This window comes from Tenrec ecaudatus, chromosome 3 (genome assembly GCF_050624435.1).
Source record: "Tenrec ecaudatus isolate mTenEca1 chromosome 3, mTenEca1.hap1, whole genome shotgun sequence".
Taxonomy (NCBI): domain Eukaryota; kingdom Metazoa; phylum Chordata; class Mammalia; order Afrosoricida; family Tenrecidae; genus Tenrec; species Tenrec ecaudatus.
In genome coordinates, this window is record NC_134532.1 from 69725745 (window position 1) to 69749705 (window position 23961).

Below are 23961 nucleotides of genomic sequence, written 5' to 3' on the forward strand. Positions count from 1 at the left end.
AAATATTGCTAAACACAGAAGTGAAGGGATGAACGGATACAGAAGGTATGATTGGATCACAGGACCAAAGGGTCATAGAGGTGGAAAGGACTTCAGAGAACATCTGCCAACTACCTCTTTGTGAAATGAGAAAGCTGTCGGTGTACGTTATTCAGCTGGGCCAGGTAGGACGTGATCGACTGTACCACGGGCATTCATGAGATGGTGGCCCCACGATGACTAGGTGTTCTTTACAGCCTCCAGGGTGGGCAGTTGGTGTCTATCAAGGGGCTTCCGGGTCACCGAGGTCATGTGCTTCTGGGGAGGAGCCATGCCCAGAAGAGCAGAAGGCCATGCCTGGCACTGCAAGGTGATCCCACAGCTGAAGGGCAGGCGAGACCGTGTGTGGCTGGGAGCCGGTGGTACATTCCAGACTGTGGAGTCTTCTCTCATCTATTGGCTGTTGCTTGCTTTCTGGCCTCAAACTGCCAAGACGCTCAGAGTTTCCTGATGATGGGGCATATTCTGCATCTGGATTCCACGATCTTAGCAACCAGAAGTTTCCTGTCCTCCTTGGTTGGGGTGATTATCACATCAAGCTGGGGAGCAGGATCAATAGCTCTTAGGCAAGCCCTCCGAGTCACAACATCACATTCTCCCGCCTGTGAGGTGCTTGGGAGAGAAGACACAGGGAAACTGCTCTGCATCCTGGGCCCACTCCCTCCCTGCCAGGTGCTTTGCTTACTGATGCTGATTTCCCTTCACAGGGCTTTGTGAACATGCACGTAGTTTTATCCTATTCTAGAAAGGTTTGGAGGTGTCTTTCCAGTGGCCATCAAGCTAGCTCACTCTTGGCAGGGTGGGAGGGGGAGTCCGGAACCACTTAACATCTCAGAAGCCGGGTGTAGAATTGACTCAATGGCAGCAGGTTTGACTTTGGTGGGTCATGTGCTGAAGCTTGTCCTTGTTTATGTTGCTCCCAAACAGCTTTGTGTGTGTGTGTGTGTGTGTTTTATTTCACTCTGCAAGCCAAATTATTCCCTTATTTTTTAATCCATGTGATCCATTCTTGGATTTCTGTACGCTTTATTGACTTAAAAGCAGGAGGAGCTGTCTGAAGGGTACAGTTTACAGCTGTTCTCGCCAGAGAGGCGGGGCCGCCCTGTATGGGTGGGAGGACGGGAGGGAGCTGTGTAATGAGTGACAGCAAGCATGTACCGCCTCTGTTTGGCTCCTCAGTGCATCCCCAAAGCCAGTCCATGGGCTAGTATGACAGAGTAGGCTGTCCAACTTTGGTTACATAAATATCAGGCATTCTATAGCGCAAATCAAAAAGAGAAACCCAAACTCATTGTTGTCTCCGGGTCAGTTCCGATGACAGTGACTCCAGAGGACAGAGTAGAATTGCCCTGTAAGGTTTGTGAGACGAAATCTTTTGGGCGGCAGACAGCCTTACCTTTCTTCCACAGAGGGAGCCACTGGTGGGTTTGAGGCATTGACCTGGTTAGCAGCCCAATACTTAACCCACTGTGCCACCGGGGCTTCTGTTCTGGAACTCAGGTCGCCGAGCGCAGCCCAGCACTCCTCCTGCGACACTACCGTGTCTTTCCCAGAGCCCTCAGCTGAACTCGCCTGCTCTGGGACTGCGGGACCCTCTAATTTTGCTGTCTGCCTGGTAGATGTCCACACACCTAGTTAAGGACAAAGGAGCACTGGGACTATCAGAGGGCTTCAAAAACTTCACGGAAAAAGGGCATTAAAAGATCATGGTCCTACATCGGACAGTGTAAGACCTTAAAAAAACAATAGTAATTTATAAATTATCAAGAGTTCGTGAGAGAGGGATGGAGAGTGGGAGAGAAAGGGGAAAAAAGAGGAGCTGGTACCAAGGGCTCAAGCAGAAAGAAAATGTTTTGAGAATGATGATGGCAACAAATGTACAAATGTGCTTGACACAATGGATGGATGGATGGGTTGTCATAAGAGTTATACGAGCCTCCAATAAAATGATTTAAAAAAATTCTCCCCCATCCCCCCACCTAAAAGAAGATCATAGTCCGTTTCCTTGAACTTCCTGCAGCTCCCTCATAAAATCTTCCTCCTTTTGTGTCTCGTGATGACAGGATTTAGAACATGTGCTCTCTGCCCAATTCTTTGTTGTGGTTGCTCGCTGCCATCCATGCATCATGCTACCCTCATTACTAGTTGTGCTCCACAGGTCTGGGGGGCTGGTTTGGGGAAGTAGGCCTTTGTTTCTTGTTCCTTTTAGCTTGGAAGCGCCTTTGGAATCTGTGCACTCTCCTCTCACTGCCATCGAGTTGATTCCAACTCCTAGTGCGACGCTACACCACAGAGCAGAACTGCCCCTGTGGGGTTCTGAAACTAACTCTCGATAGAAACAGGAGACCTCCTCTTACTCCCTGGGAGAGACTGGTCGTTTCGAACTACTGATTTTACGGCTAGCCGCCCAACACGGAACCACGAGGGTCATGGCACCTTGCAAATGGCTACTGACAGCGGTGGTGGCTACACATGAAGTGCATTGGCTGGGAATTGAACCTGGGCCTCCTGCGCGGGAAGCCAGAACTCTACCACTGAGCCATCGATATAGTGTCCTGGCTCAGCATATGCTAAGGGGAGGTAGAGATGGCTGAAGGGTCATTTCTTAGAATCCTAGGGTTCCCGAGGTGTGTGGTTCTTGAGTCATTAATCTCCCTGACCCTTCATTTTATGGCTGAAAACATCGAGGCACCAAGCTGTTTTGTGACTCACAGAGTGGCAAGTTTTTTAAAAGAGCGTGATGAAGTCCAGCACCATATATCTGGATTCTAATACTATTCAAAAGCATAGCTCTGTTTTTATTATAAAGAAAAAGGAACCCGTCGTCTCGAGTAGAGGTCCAGCAAACGATGGTCTGCAGCCCCAGAGCCAAACATGGCGTTTCCAGTTTTAAGAGTTGCTAAGAAAAGCAAAGCAAAGACACGTATGGGGCAGAGACTTTATGTTACCACAAACCCTAACATATTTACTACCTGGCCAGTTACAGGAAAAGATGGCTGGCCCTTGCTTCAGGACTGCTAAGGTTAACCTGGAATTACCAGCAGAATTAGACCTTCTCTAAGAACTCCAAACCAGAAAAAAAACAATACAACGCTCTGATTTGTTGAGCACATCCAATAAAATATCATCTCAAATCGGTACTCTTCAAATGCACTTTAAATCGCTCGATTCATTTACGCTCTCCTTCAAATGCCTCTTTTTTTGTGGTGGAAGCTAACTGTCATTGGCTGCAGTCAAGCCCCTTTTGACTCATTGTGAGTCTGTGTGACTGAGTGGACGTGCCTCCCGGGGTTCTCCTGGGCTGTAAGCTTCAGGGGAGGAGCCGGGGTGGTGTAGGGTTAAGGACTAACCTACTAATCTGATTGTTGGCAACCCACTGGCGGCTCTGTGGGAGAAAGATGTGGCAACCTGATTTGGTCATGCTTTTCTTGCTTTTATGGGCTCTGCAGACGACTAGGAAAAACAGCGACGCATTTTTCTCAGGTGAAAGACCTAGCAAAGCTTTCTTTGTGCACGCCACAAGTGGAATGCCCGAGGAATGCCCAAGGAGAAAGGGAATCACCAGCGGGACTCCTCAAAGCGAACTAAGTGGGTACACCCACTGGACGCGGAGTCCTTTGGGGATGTCACTCCTGCTGGGGGGCCCCCTGGCCCTTGGAGGTGCCCTGGTTGGGTGGTTGGCTGTCATTCTTGATTGTTTCCATTGTCTTTTGGCTTTCCGGCGTGCACTTCTCTGTCTGCCAAGAGGTGGCAGGGAAAAATAAAAGGAGCCAGCAAATAAGAATGCATTTGATCACTTGATAGCAGTCCTGGCACAAAGCCTGGTAGGAGTAAAGGTTAAAGTTGTTGGCCTAAATCAGTGGCTAAGTTAGCTTTGAGGTAGGGTTGTCCTTGTAATCAGGTAGGTGCCTGTTGGTGTGATAGACTCGTGTCCATATGCGGGAAGGGATTTCCACACAAGTAACACCCTTGTGAGGCTGGGGGGGGGGGCGGGGATACCTTCCCTGCGACTTTTGTTTTATATGCGTTTAAGCACTCAATACAAAGCTATTTTATCTCTCCTTCCTTGCTAAAGTTCTTATCCCCCAAGGCCCTTTTCTTTCCGGATATACATATATTTTTAGTAAATAAAGGGCTTACTGTGTGAAAGATTTCCTTTGGCGAGCAGAATGTTCATGACCACAACATGGTTCATTTCAAGATGCATGATGTCAGCCCTTGGTGTATGTGCCCACAAAGAAATGTATCATTTTATGTAAACCAAGATTTGGATAAGTAGCCATTCATCCATCTGTCTGACAAAGTGCATTCTTAGGTTCTGAGGACTTAATCAGAAATTTTTTTTTTTAGTTCTCTTTGATGTATTAATAATTTCCTATTGATTTCAGTAGTTTGGCCGTTTATCGTTCATCTTGGAACAGGTATTGGTAATGTTAGGATGAAAACATTTATATAAGAGGAAATAAAAGTCAGAGAAGCAGATAATCGACCAATTTATCAGCCTTAGCAGACAATTTTTCTGATAACAACGTGGTAGCCATGGTAAATTTACTTCTGATGGCTTGAGGGGACAGATTGTCTATGCTTTATGTAACGTGGAGGGCCATGGAAGGGTGAGGAGTAAATAATCAATTCATGGACTCACCAGTACTGTTTTAGTACCTGGATTGGCCTTTTGCTGAGTGAATTCCAGTGCTATTTTGAGCTCTCTTCCTCATTAATTTACTAGGAGCACGTGTGATGATGAGCTTTTTTTTTTTTTTTTTTGGTTATAGGATCTCCAAGTAGCCCTAGGAAGAAAAACCCTCTGTTGCTTGATGTCTTTCTTAGAATCTTTTATTTGAAAGAAATTTGGCCAGCAGTCAAAGATAGGCAAAAATAACTAGTTTGTCCTTCTACTCTCCGGAGACTTAACCGTGGCCAGCAGTGTGGTCAGTTTAGTGCGGTCATAGGACCCAGCTTATACACATGTACCAACACCACAGTTGAGCACTCAGAGGGGAAACACATCCAAGGGGAAAACAGCCTCTAGGCCTTTCAAGCCTGGCTATTTATTGATAGTTTGTACCCAGTTGTAGTAAGCCTGATTATTAGTACCTCAGACTATGGCAGGCAAGAAGCCACAGTCATAGAGGGAAGAACTCTGCTGAGGTGTAGCAGCCCCCCCCCCCCAACAAAACAAAAACAACAAGATTCAGAAAGGCTATTCAAATCAGAAAATAACTTCAGAATACACAGTTGCTTAGTCCATTGAATATACGTGTAAGGTGCTGAAAAAACCCACTAGCCCCCCAGCACAGCTATTTGGCAAATTGTATTTGAGAATGTATGCCTAACAATTCCCATCAAGGGGCATAAAATAAAATGGGAAATATTGGGCACTGAATGGGACTTTGCTGCTGTTTGGGTTACCTGTAAAAATTAATATTATTATTTTGTCCAGCTGCTCATGTTCTGATTGTGGTTCTGGAGCTTTGGACATGGGTTTGTCATTCGAGAAGCATGTGTATCCATCCGGTAAGCCACTTGGCAGTTCGGAATCTGGGCTTTCTGGTCTGTAAAAGGAAGACAGGCTGCTCCACCACATGGGAGTGTTGTGAGCATCAGATCCGCTGGGGAATATGCTGTGCATATTGCTGCTAGCTGTTGATGAAAACAAAATAACCAAACCCACTGCTGCCCAGTCCACGTGTGACGCATATCACCCCTTGACTAGAGTGGAGCTGTCCTCACGGCTGTCCGAGGCCGGAGATCCTTACAGAAGCAGACTACCCCATCGTGCTCCCTCAAAGCTGCCCGTGCCTTCAACCACTGGCTTGGGTTAACCACAACTCTCCGTTTATAAGCAAAACAAAAGAAACCAAACCCATTGCCTTCAAGTCAATTCCAATGTATAGGGAACCTATATAGGGATCCTGAGGCTGTCAATCTATATGGGAGCAGACAGCCTCATCGTTCTGTTGGAGCAGCTGGTGGCTTTGAACGGCATACCTATGGTTAGCGGTTCATCGCTTACCCAGCAGCACCAGTAGTTGGTGATAAAATTAAAACCCAGTGTTCATTGAGTGGATTCCAACTCACGGGGACACGATGGGACAGGGTAGAACTGCCCCTTGGGGTGGCTGATGGGTTCCAACCACTGGCTTTCCAGTTAGCACCGCAAAGCGTGCCCCCAGAGCTCCTTCACTTGCTGATAGCAAGTACCTGGTATGTGTCTAGTTTCCTACATACCCTGTTCATTCATTCAACAGGTACACCGGTATGTATATATCGCACCCCCCCACCCCACCCCCACCCGGGATACTACAGGAGCCCTGGTGGTGTCATGGTTGAGTATCGGACTGCTAACCACAAGGTCAGTCATTCGAATCCACTCAGCTGCTCCAAAGGCAGAACGATGAAGCTTCAAACTACCGAGAAAGAGTTCCGGTCTTGGAACCCCGCAGGGGCAGTTCTACCCTGACCTCTAGGGTGGGCATTGACTCAATGCGGTTGCCAGGCTTTGTTCTTGAATGCATTCATTTACTTAAAGATCGTTGAAAGGCAGCATTTAGGGGTAGAGGCCCTGGCTTTTGGATCAGGCCTTCTTAGCTCACGTTCTGCCTGTGTCTGTAAATAGGCCACGGATATCTGCAGCCCCTCACCGATCCTCCCAAGACCCTACCTAGAGACCAGCTACTTGGAGTAGGTGGCCATGACTTTTCGTCTCTACAGTAAGTCGCACAGTCAAGTTTAAATTCAGCAAATAGGGTTACAGCTCTTGATCGGGGCTTCCCATCCATTGCACAATCCCCAAAAGGCACTCTGTCCTCTTTGCTTCAGCTCTCCTTGGCACAGGTAAGGAGAACAGGACTAAGTGCTGTTTTGTGATTTCGCGGTCATGTAAGGTGAACCGTGGAAGCCCTCCCTTGTTGAGCACTCGCCACTAGGTGCTGGGTGCTTTTCTTGTGCGCTTGCTTTTCTAACCCAAGCAAACAAAACAAGCTGGCAAGTTGATTCTGCCTCATAGGGACCTGGAAGGACAGAGTAGAACAGCCCTGGGTATCTCCAAACCGAGTGGGCATCCAGGGAAACATGGCACATCCATCTGGAAAAGAAGCGCTCCTTGGTGCTTTGTGGGAAAATATCCTTGTGTGATTAAGTAAAGACAAGCACTTGACTAGAATTTGCCTGAAATGGCAAGATAAAACGCAAGGAAATGGGGGGCTTTCTGGAGGGAGGCTTCACCTTTAGTCCAAAGTTTCTCTATTGTTCTTTTTCCTTGGCCATTAGGGAAAATTCAGGGCCAAAAGTTTGTGACTTGTTTCTCTGGTCCGTGTTTGACACACATGTGAAAAAATACACCATGATTCATAATTTGGAAAGTAGTTCTCCTTTCCGGCATGGGCAGGGCCTATCTTTCTTGATGGTTAAGGCTGTTCTGTTTTTGCATTCACGCACCCTTGTGCTTTCGGTGTGTTCTAGGTGCTAAGGACATGGCAGTGAACAAAGCAGGGTTTCTTCTCTCTCTGTTCTAGTAAGGGGATGTGGAGCATAAGCAGCGACCTCTGAGGAGAGATCTGAGCAATCAAGGCAATCAGCCCTGTGGCTACTTGCACGTGTGTGGTGTGTGTGTGTGTGTGTGTGTGTGTGTGTGTGTGAGGGGGGCACAGAGGGGGTGGGGGCAGAGAAAAGAGGTTCTAGGCAAAGGCAGTAAGTGCAAAGGCCCTGAGGCAGAAGCTTGCTTTCCAAACAAGAGCCAGTGATAGGAAATGAAGTCAGGGGAATATAGATTGATGGAGTCTTCTCAGAGGTAAGGTAAGGGGTTTGGACTTTATTCCGAGCAAGCTGGGAGCCTCTTGTGGAGGCACAGGGGACAAAGGAATGGAACCAGACATCACTCACTGCTGGTGGAGAGTAGCAGGGCAGCCTCACCAGACAGATCAGCTGGAAGGCTGCTTCCATAGTTCACACAGGCATGGCGGGGCTGCAGACTGGGTGGGATCTGTAAAGATGGTGAAAAATGGTCAGATCTGGGAGGTATGGTGAGGCTTTCTAACCTGGGAAAGAGCTCCATCTCAGAAGCCTACAGGGGCAGTTCTACCTTGTCCTATCTGGTTACTATGTGAGCCAGAATCAACTCAATGACAGTGGGTTTGGTTGAAGGAAAAGCCAACACAATTTGCAAATGAATTAGAGGTAGGATGTGAGAGGAAGTGGGGATGTTGGACCTTTGGGAAGCTAATCTCCTGGCCTCTCTTTGGAGGGTACCTCTGAGTGGATTTGAACCATCAACCGTTTGGTTCATAGCTGAGCGCTGTGTTGTTGGGTCCCCCAGGGAATTTGGATCTTGCTTGGGGAGTTCTTGGTCCCTGGAAGATCCGGTTAAGCCCTTCCTGATTGGAGAATATGGAGACTGGCCTGTGCATGTGTGGAACTCAGTTGGAGGACAGGAAGTGTGTTAATTTGTGTTACCTTTGTGATGGAATTTTTGTTACCTTGCCTGCGCTCCCCGACAGTGAGAATAATAATGGGGGAAAATTGCTGTGTGGCCAGCACTCCTCTTGAGCCAGGAGCATCCATCACAGTCTGTGCACCCGTATCCTCCCCAGACTTCCTGTTCCGCCCCGTGCCCTCCAGCACCTTTCCCTGAACTGGACTGGTCCAGGCTTCGCCGCCCTGGCAGCTTTTATGCACGAGCAGTTCTTCAGTCTTCAGCCGGGCCCCCGCGGAGCACCTTTGGGTGCTCTGGGCATTGGCACCTCAGTGACTGCACTCTCTGTGGAGCTGATTGTGCCATCCAGTACTTACCCCAGATGGGGACCTTGGAGCCCTGAAGATCCCAGAGCCCTCTTCCTTTCAGGCAGAACCTGTGTGAGGGATAGGTGATGGCTTTCGAGCTTCTGAGGGACCCTTTAAAAATGAGCAGAGAAAACTTGCTTAACTCCAGATCTGTCTTATGGGGCAATTAATGCAACTGGACCACAACTGCTTTATACACAACTTTGATTACCCCCGAGAGAGGCCACTGCCCTGGTCTTCCCTTGCTCCCCCGACAGGTCCAAAGGGGAGCCAGGCTCCAACAGGCTGCTCAGAATGGGGCAACGGCTCTGTCTTGGTTTCTCTCTTTCTTTCTGGCTGTCGTTTTGCTCAGCAGAGTCAGTGAGACAGGAAAGCCCAGAACCAGTTGCAGCCAGGTTTTTAGACTCCAGGGGAAAGGGAAAGGCAGTCCGGGGAGTGGGGGGAGGTAGGGGCGGAGAAGAACCTCTGAGAGAAGAGACTGGAAGCCAATGAGAGTGCCTTTCTTATGGGGCTTTGGCCATCTTATCAGATTTTGGCTCCACCAGTGCTCCTTGCCTTGTTTGGGTTAGCAAAGGAAAACACATTACCTAGGGCTCTCCGGCTGGTGGAATGCTCGCACCCTGGGCTGCGATTTTCCAGGGCTGCAGCTTGAAACCACCAGCCAGTCTAAGGGAGAAAGATGGGGCTTTCTAATCCTGTCAACAGTGACTGTCTCAGAAACTCCCGGGCAGCGCTGTCCTGTCCTTTAGGGCCTCTGCGCGTCCGCGCCGACTGATGCAGTGGCTGTTGCTTTCCACGGTTCTGGCTGTTTCTTGCCATTTCTAACAAGAGGATCCCCGATTAACGTCCCCACTTTCGTGCAAGGCATCGAGTAAGAAAACAACCACCACCAACTTTGGTTCAAGGACCTGATAACCAAGTCATTTGATTTCAAAACTAGTGAGTATGGTTAAATCATTGACAAAACTACCTTTACTGAATCCACAGATCGCACTATGCTTTTGAAATGTGGAAACAATTTAATGTAAAACGTATTGTGCTGGATCAACTTATCAAATATATTTCACTTGAATATTAGCTTTGTTCAGGCTTAGAAAATTTCCTGTTCGATAGTTTGATAGAGGAGCAAGCCTACTTGTGTCTTTCCCATGTTTTCGGTTAAAATCTTCATAGCCTTCAAGGTCCATTTCAAAAGCCACAACCGCCGTTAGCATGCATCTATCCCTCCTTTGTGCTCATGGAAGCTTTCCACAGATCCTTTGTCTGGGCACCAGTCGATCTTGTCTCCTATGCTTTTGCAGATCTGGCTGTTGATTATAAGCCATTAGGGCCAAGAAGGTCACCGATCCAAGGCTCCCCGTGACAGAGAACAGTTCCACGGACATAGTAAATGCTCAGTAAATGTTCGTTGAATCAAACCAGTTGTCTGCATTGGTTTGGGTTACCTTTGATGCAACTCCATAAACAACTGCACGGGGAAGTGAGCAATATGATTGGAGGTAGGTATTAAGGCCAAGAGTGTTCCTGCGAGTCAAGGATGGCAAGACTTCATCGTGCAAACTTTGGACAGGTGGTCAGCAGACACCAGTCCCTGGAGAAGGACGTCATGCTTGCTAAAAGGAGGCGCAGCGAGAAAGAGGAAGGCCCTCAAAGAGATGGGTTAGCCCAGTGGCTGCCACAACGGACTCGGGGATAGAGACAACTGTGAGGATGGCGCGCGACCGGGCAGTGCCTCTTTCTGTTGTGCACAGATTGTAACTGGCGCATGGCACCAAACAGCAGCGGCAACATGCCAGGCATAGAGCAGCCCTGGTGGAGCAGCGGTGATGTTCCTGGGTGCTAAGGGGGGGAGTCTGAACCTACCAGCCAGCCGCTCTGTGTGCGAAATGTGCTTCCAGAAAGAGCACAGCCTTGGATCCCCGTGGGGGCAGTTTCCCTGTCCAACAGGGTCGCCATGAAATGGAACTGACTCCACAGCCCCCGGAGGGGTATCAAGTCAGTAATGTGAAAACCACGCACGCCCGTTGACCCTAGAGAGTAAGTAAGCAAGGACAAGTCAACCTGTGCTCCCCCAGCCCTGTCAGAAATCATAGCTTTGAAAAGAGCCGTAGGAAGGTGATGTGAGGCTGGGAGAGAGACACACAAGGAGAATCTTTGATGTAGTGAAAGCAACGTGAACTTGTTCACTGCAGGTTAGTGAGAAACACAATTAAGCTTGCGCTTCCTTGCTTCTTGCGGAATGCCATGGTCCATGGCAATGAGCGTGGCCTTTGTTATGGGCCTAACTGATAATACTGACCAAAGGGTGTAGCCTCAAAAGATAGGTAGCCCTCTAAAAGGCAAGCTCACTGCTGTCGACTCAGTTCTGACTCACAGTGACCCTACAGGACAGGTATGTTGGTCTGGGTACTTTAGAGAAACAAATCCACAGAAATGCATATGTATAAGAGAGCGTTTTATATAAAGGTTAAGGGCACATCAAGAAAACACCCCAACCCAGTGCTGCCCAAGCCCACAAGTCCAACATTAGCCCATATGTCCGACACCAATCCACAAAGTCCTCCTCCATCTCACAAAACACACACTATGACGCCAACTGCAGGAGGAAAGCTGAATCGGTGAACGTGTAAGCATCTCAGTGCTGGCAGGGGTCTCCACACGGCTGCTCCAGCACCCAGGGCTGCATCGGGGTAGGTCCATGTGACTTCTCCTTGGGCACGTCTTGCAGGAACTCAGCCTTGCCAGCTGAAGCAGGGAACTGGCTAAGGCAGCTGCACCTTGGTCCGACCATCACAAAGCAAGAGACCCGAGAACTAGAAAGGTGAGGCTCACTGAGCCATTTATCCCGCTGCCCTTCAATTAACCCCACATGTGTTTGTCGGCCAGCTTGGCACAATAACCTAACTACCTCAACAGGGTCCTGCAGAACCTCCCTTTATGGGGTTCTGAGACGGTAACTCGTTATGAAATAGAGAAAGCCTCATCCATCTCCCGCAGGGTGCCTGGTGGTTTCGAATCACTGACTGTTGTGGGTAGCAGCCCCAAAAGTAACTCACTGCTCCACCAGGCTTTCCTGGAATGCTTATAGTGACCGATTTGTGTTAAGTGGAAAGGGCAGCCTGGAAGAGTTTTAGGTAATGAGGAGGCAGAGGGCGAGTTGGTAGGCTCTAGGTGAACAAACTTGAAGTCACAGAGGAGGGTGTTAGAGAGACACTGATGGATAGAGGATTGACCGTGGGAGTCCACCACAGCCCAGCTATTTCTGGAATTTTGAGTCTGGTTCTCTTCAAGGCCCACTGGTTAGATTCCTGTGGATCTGCTCCTGGTAGGAGTGGTTTGTGGTTGATTGAGAGATGAGACCAGGATTCCATGTTCGCTTGTTTCAACCTCAGCCCAAAGGAACGGAAGTCAATTGGGTGCCTGTGTTAGGTTCCTAGGGCTGGGACCCGTGCACAAAATGGGTGCCTTAAAGCACCCGAAACTGAGACTCTCATTTGTTCCAGAGGCTGGGAGTGTGAAATTGAGCTGTAGGCAGGACTGTGCTCTCTCTGAAGGCGCTAGGGGAAATTTATTGTATACATCTTCCTCTTCTGGTGAAGGAGCCTTAGTGGCATAGTGGGTTATGCATTGGGCTGGTAACCACACAGCCAGCAGTTCAAAACCACCAGCCACTCTTCTGGAGAAAGATGAGGCTTTCAGTCCTTGTAAGTCCTTGAAACCCACAGGGGCGGTTCTGCTCCATTCTCTAGGGTCCCTAAGAGTCAGAATTGACTTGATTGGGCAGTGTTTTTAAACAAATCTTCTGGTGGCTCCGGACAGTCTAGTGTTCTTTGGTTTGTGAATGTATCGTTCCAGTCGCGCTGCCTCCATCCTCACGTGGCATTCTGCCCACCAATTGGGTCTGTCTCTTCACATGCCTTCTCTTTTTTTTATAATGACATCAGTCATATTGGATCAGGGCCCACCCTACTCCAGTATGACCTCAGGTTGCTTAACTGAGTTACTGTATACCCCCAAACACTATCTTCAAGTAGTTATGTCTTGATAAACCCTCTTTCCAAGGCAGGTCACATATCTTTTTTTTTTTTTTTTGAGCATGGGGATACGATTCAACCCAGCCCAGTCTCTCTTTTTAAATATGTTTTCCTCTCTCCGTAACTTTCTGATGGAAGAGTGGTCTAAATTGGTTCAGTGAAGCCCATGCAAACTGGCAAACAGGAAAGGAAGCAAGCTGCAGAGGCATATTGTTTTCTGAAAATGCAGCAAGCGTTCCGGGAGTGAAGGTACGGAGTCGCTGCTTTGAGAACGGAATTATAAATAAATGTGTTAGGTAGTGGGATTTTGTTTTGTTTTCCCCAAAGTAGACGGCATCACCACATGGAAGCGAAATTCATTCGGCCCAGTTTCATCCTGCAGTGGCACCGTCTCTATTCTTAATTCTTTTGAATTACCGATTTCAAAACAAAACAAAACAGCCGGTTGTGTAAAATTGACAGGGGCGTGTGTGAAACCCGCCAGTCAAGCAAGCGACATAGGTTGCTGTAAAATTAGCAGTGGAAGCCCCCCCCCCACCCACTTTCTGGAGGCTAAAAATAATGTATTTACAAGGCAGTTATTTACATGGGCCATTTAGAGGCTTCCCTGGGAAGCCTTCCTCGGGGAAGCTGTGAAGCCATGCTGGCGGTGCGCTGGGGAGGCAGTTTCGGGCGTTCCATGTACAGGGATGTGATTCCAGGCAGCACCTTCCTGATTGACAGGAAAATGGAGGTGTCAGGCCACCCTGGGGATGGGGGTGGGGGTGCTTTTCAGATTGTGCAAGAGGCGAAAGGCAAGCCTGGCTTGCTCTGGGGTTGTGGTGTCAAGCAAAGGCGCCCTCCAGCTTGCAGGAGTGCTTTCTGATGCGCGCAGGGCTCGTCCTAATGTTCTGTGAAAGTGGATTCCCTGCAGGAGAAGGCGCTAGAAGGCCGGAGGACAGACGCAGCCCTCAGGTAAGCCCGGGTGTCTGAAGGCGCCCAGGACACCTCTTTGATGAAATGTAACCTGCAAACGGGAGAAGAGCACAGCAGGCGGGAAATTAATGTCTGTGTGGAGAAGCCTGCTTGCCTCTGATTTGTGAAGGGAAAGGCCTATTGGTTTGAGTCCGTTCATGATTTTCCGCTCGCCCCTGGTGGCATAGCGGCTACCTGTTGCTAAAGGTGGGTCTGCAGTTCGAAACCCCCAGCCGCTCCTTGGGAGACAGAGGAGACTTTGTGTGCCCATGAAGAGTTAGAGCCTCGGGAATCCCCAGGGGCAGTAGAGTCACCCCGTTCCCTAGGGTTGCCATGAGTGGGGATTGACTTAATGGCATTGAGTTTGCTTTGGGCTTTGTCTCTGGTTCTGCACACCCTCAATCATCATGCCTTGATTTCTCCAAACACTGCCCGCCACCCACCCCGCCTCCCTTTCATTAGACCCCCCCCCACGATCACATTAGAATAATTCCCCATGTTTTCTCTCAACTGTCTGCTCAGGCTCTTTCTGGGCCACGCATCACCGTGGCTTGTTGGTTATTATTTGAGCAACCCCAATTTCAGGAGCAGCTTTGGAAAGGCTGTTCGTAGAGAATCAGGAAGTTTTGGGTCTTTTTTCTTTTTTTTTCAGTCTACGGATTTGAGATTTCTTGCCATCCAGCGGAAGGTATAGCTCGTCGTCTGGCCTGCAAAGGGCCCAGGGGTGGGGGTGGGACGAGGAATACCTGGGCATTCCAGTGGACATCAGAGTCTGTGTGAGAAATGCTTTGTTTGCTTGTTGTTGTTTGTTTCGTTTTTTGACAAGACTGAGAAGGTTGCTGTAATTGTATAACATAGGTTCACACAGGGATTGGCCTGCCACCCCAGTTTCAGAGCAAAGCAAAGCAAAACAAACAAACACACCAAAACCTCACGGCCCACTCCCTCTAGCAATGAGCAAGTTTTATACTGTACCTTATAATCTAGATAAAGTGTGTCTAACCTTACTCACTGCCGTCCTGTCGATGCCAACTCATAGCGACCCTAGGGGACAAGGTAGAAGTGCCCCGGTGGGTGTAGGAGATTTTACTTGAAATCGTTACAGGACTAGAAAACCTCATCTTTCTTACAGGAAGCTACTGCCGGGTCCACCTGCTACTAGCAGGGCACCCCATAGTCCTGGATGGGCCACCAGACTCCAGGATAAAGTGTAGGTATCTGCTCTTGCAATACACCTGGATCTTCCCAGCATCACCCAGGGAGGCTGTCATCACCTTGGGAAGCACCGGAGATATTAGCTCTCTGTATTAGTCAAGGCTATTTCTATGTATTAGTCAAGGCTTCGGCCGACTGCTTGATGGAATTAGAGCCTGAATAGAAAACGTCTTTAGCTCGTGACACACTCATTTGGGCGTAATTGGAAGGGTAATGCACTCACTCGCACCAGCATATGAAAATCAATGACCTTCTGGTTGATGCTGACTCAGGAGGGCTCCACGACTCCAGAGTAGAGCTGTGCTTCAGAAGGTTTTTGAATGACAGATTGTTTGGTAGGAGATCTCCAGGCCTTTCTTCCGATGTGCCTCCCCACGGCCCCGAATTGCCAACCTCTCGGTGAGCTGCTGAGGTCATACACTGCTTGCACACACCCAAGTCAGAATCCAGTTGTGGAATTGTTTCTGACTCCTGGCGACCCCGGGTGTGTTAAGGTAGAACTGTACTCCACAGAGCTTTCAAAGCAGTTGGCCAACTGGGAGCAGTTGGCCAACTCTTTCTTCAGAGACACCCACCTATCCAAACCCCCAAACCAAACTCAGTGCCTTTGAGTCAGTTCTGACTCAGAGTGACCCTATAGGACAGGGTAGAATTGCCCCTGTGAGTTTCCAAGACTAATTTTTGGGTGGCGCGGAGGTGGGTGTAGTAGAAAGCCTCATCTTTCTCTTGTGGAGTGGCTGGTAGGTTTGAAGCACTGACCTTGGGGTTAGCAGCCCAACTTGTGACCACCAGGACACCAGGGCTCCTTTTCATTATGAGTAAACTCTTACCCTTTGTGCCTATGAGCCTAGAAACCAAAACCAACAATTGCAGCAAGAAATGACCCTATAGGATAGCAGAGACCTGCCGCATGGTGTTTACAAGGCTGCATATCTTTACCAAAGCATACTGTCACCTCTTTCTCCCACCAACCTTTCAGTTCATAGCCTGGTGCTCAATGAACATAGAAAGGGTAGGACATTAAACAATCTTGTCAATAGAAGTGTTAATTCTTTAGGCATTTGAATCTGATTGTGCCTGGATTGCAGCAAAGGAGAGACTAGAGTATAAGAGGAGTGGATACTTATCCTCAGAGCATGAGGATATGAGTTGGGCTGCTAACCACAAAGTCAGCAGTTCAAAGCTGCCAGCCACACCTCACGTAAAAAAGGGGTTTTCTACTCTTATAAAGAGTTACAGTCTTGGAAACTCACAAGGGCAATTCTGTCTTGTCCTGTAGGATCATTATGAGACAGCATTGACTCAATGGCAGTGAGAGACTTTTATTATATTTATTTATTTATTTATATGTTTATTTATAACATTTTATTAGGGACTGGCAGTGAGAGACTTTTAATAACCTCATAGTGATTTGTCCCCAAACACAGAAGGAGTGGTATCCTCAACCAAGAGAACTCCCTTGCTAATTTCCAATTCCAGAAGGTGGAGGGGTGGATGCCTGGGCCCCAGACAGCTGCTTGAGACATGGGAAGTTCTGATGAGAGGGGCCTCTGTGGACTGGGTTCTGGGTTGTGCAGAGAAGCACCGGGCCAGGAGGTGAGAGGTCCCAGCATTAGCACAAGGTGGCTGTGTGTCTTGGATTCATCCTGGCACCCTGTAGTGTATTTCAGTTCTCAGTAATGTCACACCAGACAACTTGCTGTAGCCTTGTGTGTGTCTGTTTTAATACACCTTCTTATTTGACCCGTTCCGCCGTGATCCTGGAGCGTCTAGCTACTCTAGAGTCTTAGCTACCCAGTGCTGCCACCGCAAAAGAGTACTTTTGACTTTAAAGGATCGTAATTTATTGCCTGACACTTCAGGTGGCTAAAAGTCTGAATTCAGGGCATGGCTCTCTGGGAAGAGAGCCTTCGTCCTCGGTTTCATCTTCTAGCAGCAGCCAGCAATCCTTGGTTCGCTGGGTCTGTGGACACATCCGTCTCAGTCCTCCGTCTTCCTCTGACACCTCTTGTGTCTTCTGTTTCCTCTGTAACTCAAAAGTGATTAGGCTTGGGGCTTACTGTACATGGCTAGGACCTGATTAACCTAAAAGGAAACCCCCTGTTTCCCACCAGGGCCCTATGGGGCAGTGGTTAGGATCGCAGCACCTATTTTGAGGGGGACGCAGTTCAATCCATAACATGTAGTATGACAAAAATATACACTGAAAGGCCTGTTTATAAAAAGAATGCTTATTGTCATGAACGGAACAAGGCGCTCTGGTGGAACAACTGCTAAGCTCTAGGCTGCTAAACAAAAGGTTGGCTGTTCAATCCCACCCAGGAGCTCTATGGGAGATAATGTTGGCAAGCAGCTCACCTCAAGATTACAGCAAGAGTTCACTATGGGGGAGTTCTACTCTGTCAGCCGAGGTCAGTCATCCACCCATATGGTGTGCTATTGTAGCGCCCGGTAAGTGTACACCTTTGAGCTGTGTTGTGGTCTCCAGTCTTGGGTAGCCATCCAACACCATTTCTTCCTGACACCAAACAGCGTACATTGTGTATGTCACCTCGAGTCCCATCTCTTCTTAAGGTAGTTCATTCAAAGAGGGTCAGGAGAGGCTCAGAGGAGACAGTCAATGGATTCCTACTGTAGCCAGTTTTACATCTTTCACCTCTCTACATCTTTATTGGACAGTTTCCTTGCGCTTCTTCTGAAGGATAAGCTATTTAATCTGAAAGTGGGAAGATGCTTTGCTAGAAGAACATAACCCAGGCCCCGTTGCTGGTGCGGATGCTGGCTGCTCAGTGTTTGGCAATAAATAGCTCCCTGAGAAGCCGTGGGGGCCGTGGGGGGTTCAGGGTCAGTGCCGACTTCAGGAAAGATGCCAGCTGTTGCATTTAAGTGGGAAGAAGGAAATGTGGCAATCATAGGGAACCTGGGGGATATTTTTGTTCTTTTTTAAGCAAGAGACAATTCGATTTTATATGTTTTCAAGCCCTTTTCCAGTTGATATTTTACATTTTCTTTAGAACCCAATTTTAATTAAAACAAACAAGCAAACAAACACCTCAGGAAAGAGTTGCAGAACTTGAGCTCAGTGAAAGAGAATTTGTCACTTGCGACATTTTTCCCCTTAATGGCATGGGAAGATCGATCCATTAGCTTGTAGTTCAGACCTTCCTAATTCTAGCTATTGCAAAAAGAAACAGCAAAATTTGGCACAGTGGGGAATTTCAACTCAATTTCTAAACATTTTTTGAGCTCTGCTAGGCACAGTGTCGGCGCCCTGGTGGCTGAGCTGTGATCCCAAGGGTTGCCAGTTCTAAATCCCCAGCCGTTCTGCATGAGAATGGGCTTTCCACTCCTGTGAAGAGCTACCGCCTAGGGACTCACAGGGATTGTTCTCCCCTGCCTTACAGGGATGCAGTGAGTTTGGGGTGTTTTTGTTTTTTTGAGGCACAGTGTGGGATATGTAGATAATAAAATCTGATCGCTGCCCACATGGAACAAATTTTAGAATCTAAGCCCAGTCAGTTCACTGCCATAGAGTCAAAGCCTACTCACAGCTACAGTATAGGACGTAGGACAGGGTAGAACTGCCCTGTGGGTTTCCCACATTGTCACTGTACAGGTGTAGAAAGCCTCATCTTTCTGCTAAGGACTGGCTGGTGGTTTTGAACTTCTGGCCTCCTGGAACACAATCCAACGAGTAACCACTGTGCCACCAGGGATCCCTAGAAGTTCACAGTTGACATCATTTAGAGTAGTATGAAATCAATATAAAAGTATGGGACCACAAGATAATGTCCCTTCTCGCCACCTACGCTGATCACCCTCATCCCTCGCCTGGCTCCCGGCCTTGGTCTCCTTCCTCCTAGTCGGCCCTTGGAGTACAGTGTATCCTGCACAGCAGCCAGGGCAACACCTGACAAGGGGAACCACCAGAACCCTGCCTGCTCCACACAGCCCCATTTCACCAGATGCAAAAGAAAGACCTGTCCGTAGTTGACCATGCCAGACGGATAGGGAGCCCCGGTGCCCTAGTGGTTTACGTGTGGGTCAGCTGTTCGAAACCACAAACCTCTCCAAGGGAGAACCAGGAGACTTTCTGCTCCTGTAAAGATTTACAGCTTCGGAAACCCAAGGGACCAGTTTTACTCTGTCCTATAGTGTTTCTGTGAGTTGGAATTAACTCGATGGCTGGGATGTTGGCTTTGACTTTGGGCTGATCTGCACTGGTCTCTCTCTCTCTCTCTCTCTCTCTCTCTCTCTCTCTCTCTCTCTCTCTCTCTCTCTCTCTCATATCTTCATAGACACATGTGCACCCCCGCCCCCATACACATGCACATTCACTCACTTCACTCCACGCACACTGTGTTCCTAGATGTCTCAGGCACGCGCCAGGCATGGGTCCACAGCAAGCCCAGTACAGGAATGCTTTCTCTGCAGGGAACACTCTGCCCAGTGTGCTGGCGTGTCTGCACAATGGCCACCATCTCAGTGAAGCCCACCCTGGCCACCCTCGTTAAAGTGGCAACTCACTTCCTCCTCACCACCCACAGTTCTTCCTGCCCTGCATTCTTTTAAATTTTTTCCCCACAGCACTTATTTTATTTATGAGTCGGTTCTTTTTGTTTGTTTGTTTAACACCTCTTCCCCCGCTGGGATGCATGCCCCACGAGAGCAGAGATATTTGCTTTGTTTTTGTATTTCCGGCACCTAGAACCATGTGTCTGGCGTGCAGCAGATGCTCCATAAATAGTTGTTGAATGAGTGAACGACTCAATAGCTCTTTGCTATTGGGTTGATTCCGACCCCATAAGGTTTCCAGGGCTGTCTATCCTGCCCTATGAGGTCGCTGTGAGTCTGAATGGACACGGTGGCAGGGAGTTGGGCTTGGTTTTGGAATCTTTGTAGCTGGACACTGCCACAGCTTCGTCCATGGAATTCTGGTGATTTGAATCACCTGCGTTTTGGTTAGCAGCTAAGCCCTTAACCTCTGGGTCACCATGTCGCCTTCCAATGAATGAATGAGGAGAGATTGATTTTGACTGTGGGTTCTCAGGAGAATCATGAAGAAGAACACTCTGAACTGGTTCCTGAATGATGGGTAGGAAGGATGGTACCGACAGATTTTGTGGGAAAAGGCATTCGAAACCGAGGAATGTCATGGTAGTGTTCACAAGGGCTCCTGGAAGGATGAGGATCCTTGACTGGCTGTTGTTTTTGGGACATTGAGTGAGGGAGTGATTGTGGTGGGCCTCTGAATTCAGGGATACGGGATCATTAAGGGCGTGCTCGGGGTGACCACTGCGCTGCTAACCAGAAGGTAGGTAGTTCACACTCACCAGCCAAGCACTGTGGGAGAGCCATGTGTCAGTCTGCTTTCCTTAAGGTTGCCTGCCTAGGTAACCCACTGGGGGCAGTTCTACCCTGTCCTGGGGGGTCCCCTCTGCCTAGGAACCATCGGGACAGCAGTGGGTTTGGTGAATGGAGCAAAGGAGTCAATTCCCAAACATTGCCTGTGGTCCGATGGCAGGCATGGTGATTGGAATCGGGGCCTCTCACCCAGGTGAGCTTGAAGAGCGTGGGAGGTACTGTTGCTCAAAGGTATCAGGAATAGGAGTCGTTTGCTCACGAGATCTGATTTTTTTCGGTTGGACTCTACTGCTCACAACACATGTTTATTCTGATTTAAACTGCTAAACAACTGGGTGAAGTGAGTTGGGCAGGTTTTTAAAACAGATTTTTTTCGTGGATACACTTTTTGTTCCCCTTCAGGAATTGTGCCTTATTATTATTATTTTAATGAATGCTCAAATCTGCCAAGTGTCTTGCTGATGGAGTTAGGAAGTGGGCAAGTGGGATCCCACAGCTTGGGTCTTCAAGGCTCATGTGTGTCCACGGTAGCAGGACTACCTCTCTGAATCTGACATGATACTTAAGTTATGCTGATTCTTTACACACATACGTACATACCAGCTTCTTGCCATCCTCCAACTCAGCTCATTGTTAAGAGTCTATTCTGACTCAGACGCCCCCCCCTTCCAGGGACGCCCCCAGGGCTCCTCCACCTCCCTGGCAATGGGAAGGAGCAGGTTCTTCCCCCAGTTACTGGTCGGCTGCCACCCACAAGGCCCGTAGTTAGAATCCACCCGTTGCTCCGTGGGAGAAAGCTAAGCCTTTCTGCTCTCAGAAAGACTTCCAGTCTCAGAATCTAAAGGGGCAGCCCTCATCTGTCCTACAGGGTGGCCCTGAGCCTTAATTTGCTCGATGGCAGAGGGGTTAGTTAAGCAAGCCCCCCTTTAACAGATTCATGTTGCCCCTCTGTCTTCTTTTCCCATTGCAGTTTATCTTGCAGTACTTACTAGAGCCATTAGTACATGTAATAGGGTGGGTGTGTTGGATCCAGGGCTTTCCAGTGGGATATGCCCAGTTGACCTGGGGAATCTCGTTAGACTGCTGAATCTGATTCTGTCTGGCTGGGGTGGAAAGGCACATTCTCAGCAGAGAGCTGGGACTGGAGTGAACCGGTTCGAAGCCCAGGCTTTACATTTGACTGCTTAGCATGCCTGCCTTGTTCTGACATAGGCCGAGGCTGATTCAGCGCCCGCCTTTCTATTCCTAGCCTTTGTTGTTGCCTTTCCTTTGGTTTTGGGGTGGACGGGGGTTCCATCTGGAATGTCTCGGAAGCCTGGCTTGTTGCTCACCCTGGGAGTAAACCTGGTCTTCTTACTTCCCCCAGATGTTCGTCGGCAGGAAGAACCGGAGAGTGAACTCAGTGAAGGCGAACACTGGTATGGAAACTCTTCGGAGACGCCGTCGGAAGCATCCTATGGGGAAGTCCAGGAGAACTATAAGCTGTCTCTGGAGGACCGCATCCAGGAGCAGTCCACCTCCCCCGACACCTCCTTGGGAAGCGGGACGCCCAGCAGCCACACCTTGGAGCTGGTCGCTCTGGACGGGGATGTCCTGCGGGACACGCTGCAGTGCCATGACCACCTTTCCCCGGGCGTGTCTTCTTTGTGCGAGGATGATGCCCCAGGTTCCAATAAGCCCCTGAGCAGCAACCTGAGGAGGCTGCTGGAGGCTGGCTCTCTCAAACTCGACGCCACGGCCACGGCCAACGGCAGAGTGGAGTCCCCCGTGAACTCTGGCTCGACTCTCTCCTTCTCACCCCCCTCGCACCATGCCCAACAGCTCAGCGTTCTTGCCAGGAAGTTGGCTGAGAAGCAGGAACAGAATGACCAATACGCTCCAAATAACCGTTTTATATGGAATCAAGGTAAGTGGTTGCCGAACTCCACCACCACTTGCGGCTTGTCCCCGGATTCAGCCATCCTAAAACTGAAAGCTGCAGCCAATGCGGTTCTTCAGGACAAATCCCTCACCAGGACTGAGGAGACCATGCGCTTTGAGTCCTTCTCCTCCCCCTTTAGCTCCCAGTCTGCCAGTTCCACCTTGGCAGCCTTATCCAAGAAGGTCAGTGAGCGAAGTCTGACTCCCGGTCAGGAGCACCCACCCCCCGCCAGCCCCTTTCTGTCCCTGGCTTCTATGACCTCCTCAGCGGCTCTCCTCAAAGAGGTAGCAGCAAGGGCGGCTGGGAGTCTTCTGGCTGAGAAATCATCACTGGTGCCTGAGGACCCTCTTCCACCAGCGCCTTCAGAGAAAAAGCAAGAAAAGGCCACCCCGCCCCCGCCGCCACCTCCGCCGCCTCCACCTCCGCCTCCACAGTCCTTGGAATTATTGCTGCTCCCAGTCCCGAAAGGAAGAGTCTCTAAGCCCTCCAATTCAGGTAAGGGATCTTTCAGTTGCACCGCCATGGCAGGGCTCTTGGACGGTTGCTCTGACACCCTGGTTTGTTGGCTCATCCCCTTAAGTTCCTCGTCTGACCTGAGGCAGGAGTAATAACGATAATGATAATATTGATAATAATCATAACAAAAGGGCGAAAGCACAACATAATGCTGTCAGTAAGCAGTGTGGCCGCCTTTCATATGTTTTACGCGAAGACATCACAGACAGCCTTGCTTTCGAAGGGTAATGAGCAATCTCAGAGATAGACAGTGCACCTCCCTTACACATCAGTGGTTTTGCTCCCCTTCTTCCTGAGTTCAGGCGAGGTCCAGGCAAGAAGTATTTGATGGGGGAAGATCAACGCCCCTTTATCAGGGAGCGCGTGGCCTCCCTGGACCTTGGGGATGAAACACGGCTTTGGAAACAGTGGCCCAGGGGGAGCACACCCTCCTGCTGCCGCATTACAAACGCTGTTTCCTGCTCTAGTTCCTTGTCACTGAGGAGCTCTCAGAAAATATTGTCAATCACACGTAATCAAATCCTTTCCTCTGCATGCTTCACATTTTTTTAATCACATCCAGTCAGAGGCTGAAAGGACGTGTGGGACAAGTGGGACATTTGAAGCACCAGTGTTTTGTGTTTCCGTTTCCTGGTGGGGGCATTCTTTCCGGAGGAGCAGGCAGTATCTCACAAGGCTTTAGTCATCCAAGGGAAAAGGCTAGTCAGAGGAGATCGCAGAAGGCTGCAACCATCATTTCTTGGGCTGGTGTGTGTTCACGGTGTGTACGTGACCATCTCGTGTTCCTGAGGTGCGGGGATGAGGTCTTGGGTGCCTCTTCAGGATAGGCTGCCACCTGGGAACAAGAACTAGTGTGTGTCTTCACCGATATAAACATGGGCATGTATGGAGGCGTCTCACCAACTTTGGCCTATTTGCGTCAACGTTGATGGAAAGTGCTTGGAAAGGCAAAATACATGACCAAACAATTCCAGTTAATGTCAGTTCAGTGCATTTATGAGAAATTCCTCTTTAGGGTGCTGAGTGCGCTCTGTGCACTAATTAGATTGACTTCCAAACTTGTGTAAACAGCAGAATTGTTGCTCGGTGCCATTGCGTCGGTTCTGACTCAGAGACCCTATGGCCAGCACTGCCCGC

At 49.1% G+C, this 23961-nt stretch overlaps 1 protein-coding gene across 5 annotated transcripts in view; it reads left to right on the top strand.

Annotated features, from left to right (window-relative positions):
* Positions 1-23961, top strand: part of ZNF827 (zinc finger protein 827) — a 229589-nt gene that overhangs the window by 22867 nt on the left and 182761 nt on the right. For all 5 annotated transcript variants that reach the window (XR_012783445.1, XM_075543725.1, XM_075543726.1 and 2 more), the window contains exon 2: positions 21754-22803. Coding sequence is in view for 4 of the 5 variants with exons in the window: in XM_075543725.1 (XP_075399840.1) it covers positions 21754-22803 (1050 nt within the window). In the remaining variant the exon portion in view is untranslated. The remainder of the gene's footprint in view (positions 1-21753; positions 22804-23961) is intronic.